This window comes from Brassica napus, chromosome A2, assembly GCF_020379485.1.
Source record: "Brassica napus cultivar Da-Ae chromosome A2, Da-Ae, whole genome shotgun sequence".
NCBI classification, from domain to species: Eukaryota; Viridiplantae; Streptophyta; class Magnoliopsida; order Brassicales; family Brassicaceae; genus Brassica; species Brassica napus.
Window position 1 is genome coordinate 21,015,038 of NC_063435.1, and position 12,100 is coordinate 21,027,137.

Sequence of the window (12,100 nt, forward strand, 5' to 3'; positions counted from 1 at the left end):
AAAATAATAAATATAGTAAAATAAACTAGTATACTAATAAAATTATAAACTAAAAAATTAAAATATATATTAACGTAGACATGAATTATATAAAATATAAAATACATAACTTATGTATAAGAAATCTAATGGTATTGAAATAATTATTTTCAATTAAAATTAATTTTAATCTTTTACATCTCTGGTCAATATGAATTATTGTATTAGGATGGTATTAGGATGGAAGACAAAAATTGAAAAAAAAATACTACCTCCGTTTTAAAATAGATGATGTTTAAGTAAGTTTTTGGTGTTTCAAAATTGGTAATTTTTATATATTTTATTAAAAAATTAACTTATTAAAACTGTATAACTAATGATATTTTATTGTTTATTTTGTAATTTGTTGAATAAATTTTAATTTATATTTTAATAATATTTTTAGATAGAACTTAAGTTTGTAAATAGCTGTGTACTAGTATAAAATTTCATGTATCAAAAGAAGGATATTTTTTAACGTCAAAAGAAGGATTATTTAGAAAACAGAAAAATACAAGGACATTAGTTAGACAAGAACATAATAATTAAAGACAAAATATATTCGCACCATGTAAATTATATATGCCGAAATGTTCACTTTTGTCAGGAAAAGTTGTCTGATGGTGACATGACGGGAGTCCGGTGATCGGAAAAGTAGAATCCGATGAAAATAACCCTTACAGCTTTTTATATGGACAAGATATGTAAGGAAGATCTTGCGTGGGACAATATCTATTCATTTTGTATATACTTTAGTCTGCAGAATCAATAAACCATTCACTATATCCCAAAAAGATTTAAAGATATAAATAGTCCACTCACGTGGGGGGTCAATATGTTTCACCTGGGACTATATACTTCATTTTGTTTTGTTTTTGTAATATGTGGAGTATTCGTTTTTGATTGTCGCCATTATAACGTCTTTGATCTAGTGGCCTTAAAATTTAATTTTATTTTGTAAAAAGTAGTTATATATAGTGCTATTAATGTTATTTAATTACTACACTAATATGCTGTTGTAAGTTGTAACCAAGAAATAAAAAGTAAAAATATATATTCTGAGCCTCAGTGTTGTACGTAATATATATTCTGAGTAGCAAACCAAAAGCCACAAAGGAGGACCGCGGATAAAAATGTGACTATCAATCTAGCAACTGTAAGACCAGAATAGGCCCATGCACATGTTTAGGTCTGAGAAGTTATCTGGACAGAGGAACACCAGTTACCCAGAAGAACAACATCACGACAATGAGGTTTTTTATTTGAAGGAGTACTCCCTTTGATTAATCTAGCGTTTGATATGTTTTTACACAAGCTATATATGTTTTTCTAGTAGTGCAATTTCTTGTATATTATGAATGCAAATTTTATCATAAGTTTGACCATGATGTATATAGAGTCATCAGTGAGAGTGTGATAGACATATAGATTATTTTTACCAGTCAAATATAAGAAGTTATTTTAAATAAAGTATACATATATGTTATAGTATCACACAAACATTTAAGCAAAATAAGAACTATCAACAAATATGGTATTTTCTTCGCAAAGAAAAATACACTAATTAAACCCAAAAAACGGCATGGGCGTCCTTTTCAAAGGAACATTTGGAGATTAGTCAGCATTTTTTTGTGAGTCTGTGATATCCCAAAATTAAAAAAAAAAGAACTTGGATTTAGACCATGATTATCCCAGTTTCTTAATAGAGTTTTTAAGAAAAATCACTCATTTAATTAAATCAAAAGTAAATAAAATTGATAACCGATTCTTAATTAAACATTTTGGACACCGGTCTTTAGAGAGATTTTAAACACACGTGTCAGCACACAATCAAATATAATTTGTTTTCTCTCTTCATTTTCTTTTATTTCTCTTTCTTCGTCTTCTCTTGCTTTCTCTGTGAACACGACGATGTCTTCTGCGTGAGGACGACAAAGGCCGTCATCTTCGATTTTCAGCAAAGGAGTTTCTAGGGTTTCTGGTTTCGGTGTTGTGGACATGTGCAGCCGTGGTTTCAGTGCTAGATCCTCTCAGATTAACGATGATGGGTCTATTGATCAAACTCTTATGCAATCCATGGAGCAAAAGGTTTTTTTAACTCATATGTGTTAAAATAGAGATAATCCAAATTGAATTGATTGGATACTTATTTATTTATTCTTTGGCAACAATTGAATCCTATCTTGTTCATGATTACTCTCACTCTTCTTCTCAGTAGCTCAAATGATTAAGATTAGGTTGTGTGGTTTCACTAAGTTAAGATCATCAAAGAGGAATCTTTTTCTGAGAAGGCATATCTGTTTTTTTTTTTTTTGTAAGTGTGAGTAAAGCTTGATTGTTTGTCGGTTTGTCAACACATATGGAATTTTTCTACTGCTACTAATGATGATGCTGGTGATGGTACGATCACTCCACTGCTCTTAAACCAAGTGTCTATGTGATGTTGTTGTTCTTGTTTCCTATTTATGTTTCATGTGCTGTTTTAGTGGTTTAGGTGTGTGTTGTTGTTGTTCTTGTCCTGTTGTAGTTGTTTAAGTGATGAAAAGCTCGTGACTTTTGGTTTCTCTTGCTGTGATAAATATGAACCAGATTACTGAGACTTTTGTTTTTGTGATGACTGGATGTGTACGTGATCATATCGTGTAAATGTCATCTAAAAACTGAGACTTTTGTTCTTGTGTGTTTCAGGGTTTGATGGACCACAGAGAGAAAGACACCACTGCATGGTTTGAAGATCTTCATGGAAAGTGTCATGTTTGTTGTCAGGCCTTTCTAAGATCACGCATGGACTTGTGTATGCGTTTGTATGCTTGTGTCATGTTTCAATGCAAAGTCACGAGCTTTTGTTTGCTTTTGTATTGTTGTGTATTATCAAAATCACAGACTATTGTATTCTTGTGTACTATGAAGTTTGTATACAAAGTCTCGGAATTCTGTTAAGGTTCTATATAACTTCACAACACTCTTGTATCTCTCTCCACAGCACTTGTTCTCTCTTCACAACACTCTTCTCTTCAAAACACTCTCTCCACAACACTCTTCACAACACTCTCTCCAAAACACTCTTTCTATTCAAAGTCCATACAAAGTTTCACAACACTTGTTTTTTTAAAATAAAAATCTATGTTTAAAATGTTATCTTATATTATGTTTTATTTAAAAATAAAATTTATATTTAATAAAACAATGTTTAATATTATTTTTTAATCCTTAATTAAGAAACTACCAATGGAACATAAAAACTAAGTGTTTTCTTAACTAACATTTATTATTAAAAAAAATCATTAGGAAACCCAAATGGGGTTATAGGGTTAATCATGCTCTTAAGGGTGTCAATACCCAGAAGAAAATCAACTGAACTACTGGTTTCTTCAATAATGTTTTATATTAAAATTAATTTTACTATTTCTCTGGGCGGGTGACACCTCTAACCACTAAATCTACCTCCATGAATGATTTTTAAGTGTCATTCAAAAAATAAAATAATGAATTAGAGAACACAAAAACATAACCAGTTATCAAACAAAAAAAACATATACAAGCTCATGAGAAATTGTAAAGACACATTTCTTTAAATCAGTGATCAATTTGAGGGACTGATGGGAGCAAGGAATGTACGGGCCACTCTAACACCATTACATGCAGAGATGGATGTGCTACTATGGGCTATGGAATGTATGAGAAACTTACGACAATTTCAGGTTACGTTTGCAACTGATTGTTCTCAATTGGTGAAGATGGTTTTGAAACCAGAAGAATGGCCAGCTTTTGCAAGTTATTTGGAAGATATCAAGAGTTTGAAAGAGAGTTTCATACGATCAGAGATTATTCATGTACCAAGAACGCAAAATACAAAGGCGGATAACCTAGCAGGCAGTGTAAGGACACAACCGTCTTTCGTCGTTCACATGGATCAACATCTCCTAGTGTGGTTTACAGGGTCAATATGAGTATGTAATGTTGTCGACAAAAAAAAAAACAAAAATTTAAATATACAACTAAATTAAACTGAATTTATTTTTCAAAGAATGTAATATTTTTCAGACTAAAACGTGCGGTACTCAAGTGCTTGATTTCTATAAAGAATACATAAAATCTAAAAATCAATGGAATACTCTGTTTATGCTTCATTAAAAAAAAACTAAATATTAATACTTTATTACCAAAAAATTAAGTGGATAAATCCACTGTTAAGGTCTTCTAAGTGGGTTCGCCCCTATAATCATCCACCAAAATCCATGTATTACGACTACATGGTTACTATGGTTCGCCCCTATATCTTCTTATTTTTTTGTTAAGGGACATGAAGTTATATTATACTGTACAACGTAGCTATGAAGTTTGCTAAAACTAACTAAAAAGTTTGTAGCAACATCCTGTCATAGCAAAAGTTCATCGCCAAATTATATGTATGGTTTATGAGCATTTGCTAGTGATACGTTGCTATCTTTTTATGTGTTCAAAAAAGAAGTTGCTATCTTTTCAGTCGCCATTTCTATGGCGCTCATTATTTCAAGTCACCGCCAACCATTGGTCACCATAACTAAACTTTTCCACTTAGAATAAAGTTGGGTTAACATAAATTATAAATTTGCAAATTAGCTACAAAATTAAGAATTATGTCGTAAAATAGTCTTAGTTATTTTCTTAATTTTACTTTCTATAGCGACAATTACCCACTATAACAAAAGAATAAGAAAAGTTAATAACAATTATACATCATTATTTTCTACCAATTGCTAATTAATTTAGTAGCTGATAAATGTTTTGGTGAATAGTTTGTCGAACTATACATTGTTTCATACATTGTTTGTTACTTGATAAATTGGTAGATACATGATTTGCGAGTTGATTTATTTTTGATAAATTGTTTTGTTATCTGATAAATTATTTTGTTACATGATTATTTTAGCTTATACATAGACAAATGGTTGGTATGCTACATAGATTTTTTATCTGATAAAATATTTATTAGTTGGTATATGTTATGTTACCTGATATATAATTTAGTATAAAATTTTTGATAGATGGTCTGTTACTTGGTACATGTTATGGTAGCTGATTTATAATTAGAGTTTGTTTCATGGTAAATGTTACTTTACCTTATACATAATATCAAATTAGTAATAAGAGGTTGGTGTGCTACATAGACTTGTTTTTATCTGATATATAATTTGATGTAAAAAACCGATAGATGATTTTGTTACTTGGTAAATGCTATGTTAGCTGATATATAATTTGTTATCTGGTACATGTTATGTTAGATCATACATAACACTATGTCTTAGCGGTTACAAATCACATTGCGAAACTTTTACGTGTTGTCGTTATTGTTAGACGGATTGGAAGATCCCTAAATATATTCTTTTTCATATGTAAATTAAGACTAATGAAGAGAAATTTGCGGGACATATATTTTTGGCGAAATTATAAATATCATATAGAAATGAGTTAGTCATATTGCTATATCGTGGTGGAGAGATAGTTTGTTTGGTCTTTGTGTAGAGAGATAGTTTATTCTAGTAATCTTTTTTATATTGTTATAACTATATTGTTAATTATTTTTCTCCATTAGTTTTTCTTCATAAGTTATATTTATCTAAGTCCAATATGAATGAGTAGAGGAATAGTGAACAGCTGGGAACCTACGACCACGAACGCCACGATACTCGCCTGACACGTTTTTCGGCTACCTGCTGCGGCAGAGTACAAACCTGCCATAGCTCCATACGTCGAGGGCAAATTCGTCCGTTTATTTCCGAATGGATATGGTGTGGATCGATACTGTCACTTTATGTATACTTTGCTAATATGAGCTTATTCTAGGTATATTGAGCCAATTCACTCTTAAATTTACAAGACTTAAAATAGTTTCGGAAGTGAGACAAGATGCTCTACACATATTTTTTCTTAGTACTACGAAGACTAAAATAATCTATATATTAACCAACTAAATTTTGGAGGATAAAAAAAATGTAAATTCTTTTATAGTGACCAGAAGAACATCAAGTAGCTGGTTTTAACACAAGTTCTTATCCCTTGTGAAAGATAACAAATCTAGTTCCTAATTGTGTATCAATTCAAATTTTTTTTTTTGTTTTTGCTAAGAATGGAACTCAAATCTAAATTAGATTTCAGACAACTACATATATATAAATGATTTGAGACCACTATTACAGCCACACAGGCTAGTAAAGTGCAGTTTTTGTAATAATAAATGATAATTTCCTCATCATTGTATAACAATACAAGTATGGCTCACCATTCAGGAAATCAACCAATTCATACATTAACGGAAGGCCGCGATCCCGATCAGTACATACACATGGACCTTGTATTAAGCCATACATCAACACATAATACATTTGAATTTCATACACAACATAGATATTTACGTTTGTACCTACATTGACCATGTCTCTGTTAGTCAAACGGATAAAAAATGCTTATGTGAATTTAACGATACTTACATGGCATTTACATTTTTATTAATTAATAAAAATATATCATTTATAAATCTGTAGATGGGGATGTCGAAACCAGGTTTGGATGATATCTAATCCTAAGCTTAACAACTATGCCAAACCAGATTATTAGTTTTATTATCTATTGTGTCTCTTTTATATGTAATATGTTTTATTTAGATATTTTCATCTTTCTCTGTATTTTGTCATTACCCAAACAAAATAAGAAAAACATAATTCCTACATCATCTAAATATGTCCATATTCCTTCTTATGAGTTTTAAACTATCTAGAATTAGTTCCATAAAATATAAATTCTAAGTAATTGTGTTTAATTAACTTAATTATTGTTATTTTGTTAATTTTTTAAATAATTTCAAGATAAAAATTTAAAGATCAAAAGGAATTTTAGAAACTTAAAAATAAAATATGAAAAAAAAATCTAAAAGTTTATTATAAAGAAATATATTTTAAATAGTTTTGAATTATATGTTTTCTAATTCAAACTTGTTATAATAATTTTTTTGATTTTTTCATATTTTATTTTTAAGTTTCGAAAATGCCTTTTGATTTATAAATGTTTTATCTTGAAACTTTATTTTTTTTAAACACAATAATAATTAAGTTAATTAAACACAATTACTTAGTATTTGTATATATTTTGGAACTTGTTCTAGATATTTAAAAACTCATAACAAGAAATACAAACATATTTAGATGATGTAGGGATTATGTTTTTCATGTTTTGTTTGGATGATGACAAAATACATAGGAAGATGTAAATATCTAAATAAAACATAGTACATATAAAACAGATAATAAAACTAATAATTTGGTTTAGCACAGTGGTTGAGCATATGGTTAAATATGATTTGTACCCGGGTTTGACGCCCCCCCCCCCCCTCTACATATTTAAAAATATTTTTTCTTTTTTTTATTAATTAATTAAAATATAAATATCATGTAAGTACTCGTTAAATCCACATAAGCATCAGTTATCATTTGACTGATGGAAACATGGTCAATGTATGTGTAAACCTAAATATCTTTGTTCAAATTTAAATTTATTATATGTTGATATATGTTTTAACACATGGTTTTTGTTCCCCTCACAATTCAAATTAAACAAAAACAAAAAGCAAAAAATTAACCTCAATAAATGATGAAGATATTAATTCATTCATGATAATAAATCATTGATAAACTTGACGGAAACCCCTTTAAGATCAAGCAAGTAGAAATTAATTAATATCTCTCATGTAATATATTTTCTTTCTTCGCTTAAAAGGTGACGTCAGGGACAATACCGAGCTCCTTGAAAGCGGCGGGACAATCAGCTAACGGCGTCTTAACCATGAAACCGAGAGGGTTAACGATACGAGTCTCGTGAGAGACGATTCCGTCATTCGCGGTTAAACTGATCTTAGCGGCGTTACGTAAATAGGCCTCTTTGCTGACGTCACTGCAACCACTGTCTGGTGATTGGACCAACACGAGCTCGCAAACTTCTTCTTCGTGGTCACCGGTTACTTCCATCTTGTAGCTTCCTGATTTGTCGGTAACGGCTTCTTTAGTCAACGTTAGGGTTCCGTTTGTTCTGCTCCTGCACTCCAACTTCACTTTCGCACCTTCACAAACACGAAAACAAAACAAAAGAGGCATAAATTAGTCCAAAGTATGAGAAAGTGAATTGGCCGATTTCCCCTCACTTTCACTTGCCTATGCACTTGATTTAAGTACCATGAATGGTTTGGAATTGTTAAGGCTATATTGGTTTCATGTCTTATTAATATAAAACAATATGAAAGAGATATAGACTAGTTCAAAACCTTCAAATGGCAACAATGCATAACTATTACTATAAAATACGAATAGTATGTTGAAATAACCGCAATTAAATACTACCACTATATATATATGTCGGTTAAGAATCACATTTTGAAAGCTCTTCATTGGGAATGCTCAAAAGATACGCGTGACCTTTTTGATTTAAGTAAACTTGGAATGTTTAGAAACCGATGTATAAGATATTTGGAACATGTAATTTTAAAACAAATATAGTTGCGGTTCGATTCTGAATCTAGCTATTTTGTGCATGATTAGAGATTAGCGCTTAAATAAAATTAACTATTTGTTTGAACATATTATAAGATTGATCTAGTAACTGTGGTCAGACTACTCCTTCGGATTCAGAAACCGATATGGTTATTGTAAGACGTTGCATGCATTCTTATATTATGCAAGATAGAGAGCGCACACACATAGTCGTCTCAAACCATTTCGTTTATCAAACGTGTATTTGATGTTTTTGGATTAGAGGCTTAAATACATATATTCACGTATTCATAATTTATTTGTATGATACTTATTTTAAATTTAATTTACCTTCGAGGAATTTGCTGAGACGGGTAACGAATTGGACACGGCAAGTGTCACAGTAAACAGATCCTTGAATCTGGAAAAGGTCAAAATCGTCAGCATCAGCGGCCGCAAAACCGGCGAGAGAGAACAAACACACGGTGGAGACGACTAAGAAAGAGAAGAAGATGGCTTTGGACGCCATTTTTGTTTTTGTTTGGTGGTCTCTTCTTTTTTAGTTTCAAACAATAAGTTGAGATATGTTTGAGAAGAAGACAACTATTTTTGTGGCGTACCGAGTTTGTTTTATATTAGAAAAACCCATTGTTATTTTTAGACTGAAAGTAAAAGGTAAATCATTGGTTTGTTATTTAAAATTAGTTTCACAGGTCTTAAATACAAGAATGCTTAATTTATGAAAACTTAATTATAGAATAGGTTTCTAAATTTGTTTTTACCACCCTTTTTCTCTTTGGTAGAAAGAAGCCGGCCGGAGCTATTAATATATAATCAAATCACTCCTACAAGAGAAGAAATATAAAAAAAAAGATCAAAGAATAATTTAGCAATGACGATAAACATATATAAACTACGAAAATGGATTGTAGGATGTAAGTCCATTACACCATTTTTGATGTAAAAATTACATTATTTTGTAGGGGTGGGCACTTTACCCGATATCCGAAGTGGCACCCGAACCCGATCCGAAAAAACCGAACCGAAATCCGAACCGAAGTAGCAAAATACCCGAACGGGTATTGAATAAGGAGAGATTGGATACCCGAACCCGAACGGATAATATCCGAACCCGAATGGATATCCGAAGATAACCGAACATATGTATAATTAACCTTATGTTTCTAGTTTATATCTCTCATTTTATATAAAATATTTATATTGATACTACACATAATTTAAGTTCATATGATATACATACAATTCCGGAAAAAATGATTTGCTACTCACTTAAAATGCATGTCAAGTTTTTTATTTCAAAAATTAACAAAAAGTTATATCCAAAATTAAAAAAAAATAACTAAATTAGTGTCTTTTTAGTTTTAAAATGTTATGTCCAAATCTATTAACCATTCAATCTATTAAAAATAAAAATTAGTTAACTAAAAGTTATATTTTTAAATACAATAAACTTGAGAAATGAAAATTTTAATATTTTTTTTTCAAAATCTAAATATCCGAACCCGATCCGAAATAACCGAATCCGAACTAAAAATACCCGAACCCGATCCGAAGTACAGAAATACCCGAACGGGTTCTAGACCTCTATACCGAAATACCCGAAAATCCGAAATACCCGACCCGAACCCGAACGGGTACCCGAACGCCCACCCCTATTATTTTGGTGCAATTTTGACACCAATTTTCTTGGTGTCTCCAACCCATTACACCAAATCTTACACTAAAAAGATATTCTGCATATAATATTATTAAATCAATTGTGTATCTTTTAATCGGAACATTCTTGGTTCTAGACTTGTTCAGTCACCTGTTTTAACTCAGAAATAGCATCCATTGACTATCATATCTAAATAGGTTAGTTCTCTTCCATTTCGAATTTTCAGTATTTAAAAGCAAAAGTCTGTGGTCTGATCCTATCAAGGGATATAGGATACATAAGCTTAGGGGTAGTGGCTACATCTTTAACCATTCACAGTTTGTAAGAGATCTATCTATTCTAGACATGATTGTGTACTTTGATATCTTGGCCAACCATGTAACATCTGCGATCCTAGATAGAATCATCGAGATGGGCCATGGTTCGAGAAAACGTACCAGCCGGTCTTAGGACCTTAAGGCAAGCGTTCCATGGCCAAGATAGAAGGTTAAGGACGTCATGATACTGAGACTTAACCAAACAAAGAAGAAACAAGGATAAGTCAGCTGGACAAGCTAGACGGTAGTTGGGCGATGCATTCAGGAAGCTCGATCAAGCTGGACGAAGCTCGTTCAAGGTCAGCCTAGCTCGTTCCAAGTTATGTCAGCTCAACCATCTGGAATACTAGCTCACCCAGCTGGGTCAGGTGGGAGTCAGCTCAACTCAGCTGGACGGAGTGTTCGGATCTCGGGCAGTTTGACCGGGTCCGGGCTGGTGGTGGGCTGATTGGTCAGCCATCTGCGCTAGGGATGATGGGTCTTTCGGCAAGACCGTGGGCTATGCCCAGAGAGGCTGGGTACCTCTTTGGGCTCAGGACCAATCCAAGAAAGGGCAGTTATGGGCGTTGGGGGTGAAAGTAGCAAAGGTTGCAACCTTTTGGTCAAGTCATACCCATTTGCTTAGCAAGTTGTACTGTTCGTGTGTCAAGTCCTGGCCACCCATTCTCTATAACTATAGGCCCTCTCTGTCCATTCTAGACATCAGTTTCATGAGAAATAAAAGGCAAAGGCCAAATAGAAAGAGAGAGAGAGAGAGAGAGAGAGAGAGAGAGAGAGAGAGAGAGATCGGCCAAAAAAGGCTCGGTTGTGGTGGTTTACTATCTTCGGCAAGGAGAAGAATTAAAGAGAGAGGAGGCCGTGTTGTTATGGACACCGGAGGCAAATAGAAAGGTCTGGAGAAGGACTCCAACCCCGTGGTTCAATCATCTAAGGTTAGTGGAGTAACCACCGACCCATCGGCTAAGACAATCGGACAGTCCGAACCAGTCTAGTCATGGGCGGTTGGATTATGTCCTATTCTTCTTATTATTCTCATCGATTTCTTCTTATAATACTTTCTGCATATTGGTGTGGCCTTGTTGATGTGTTGATATTGGTTATAACCATGGTTCTGGTTTAGTAATGTGGTCGCGGTCCATAACCGACGAGTTAGGCGCGTGCATGGTCTGACCGGCCTCAGGTGATCCGATTGGATAGGGGTGGTTCAGTTCTGATATGAACGGTTGCAACCCTTTCCTGAACAGTCACAATGTTTCATGACTTGTGTAGGTTAAGGCGTGGTCATTTGGCCATAGGCCGGACACACACACGGACCATACAGTCCATACAGACGGTTAGGTCAAACGGTTGGAACACCTGAATGAGTGCGAGATGCCAAAAGTCATGTGTTGCCAAGAGGCACGTGTGTCCAAAGGGTACAAGTTTCCAAAGGGTGTGATTCTAAACGATGCCATTGGTTCCAGGCTTTGGCCGAACCAAGTGGACATCCGCGGCTTCATAGTCGGACGGTTCGTTTAACCGGAGTGTTGTGTCGCAAGGTCTGATAGGTTGCAAGGCAATCTGGTTTGGGCTTGGGTCTTACTTGGTTG

The 12,100-nt window shown here is 33.1% G+C and overlaps 1 protein-coding gene across 1 annotated transcript; it reads right to left on the reverse strand.

The window, feature by feature from the left end:
- Positions 1-7,603: 7,603 nt before the first annotated feature.
- On the reverse strand, positions 7,604-9,122 carry LOC106379617 (pollen-specific protein-like At4g18596). Its single transcript, XM_013819532.3, has 2 exons — positions 8,868-9,122; positions 7,604-8,110 (listed from the first exon to the last, which is right to left on the reverse strand). Exons 1-2 carry the CDS (start codon positions 9,043-9,045, stop codon positions 7,764-7,766), a joined length of 525 nt encoding a protein of 174 aa, XP_013674986.1. The 5' UTR covers positions 9,046-9,122; the 3' UTR covers positions 7,604-7,763.
- Between the last annotated feature and the right edge of the window lie 2,978 nt (positions 9,123-12,100).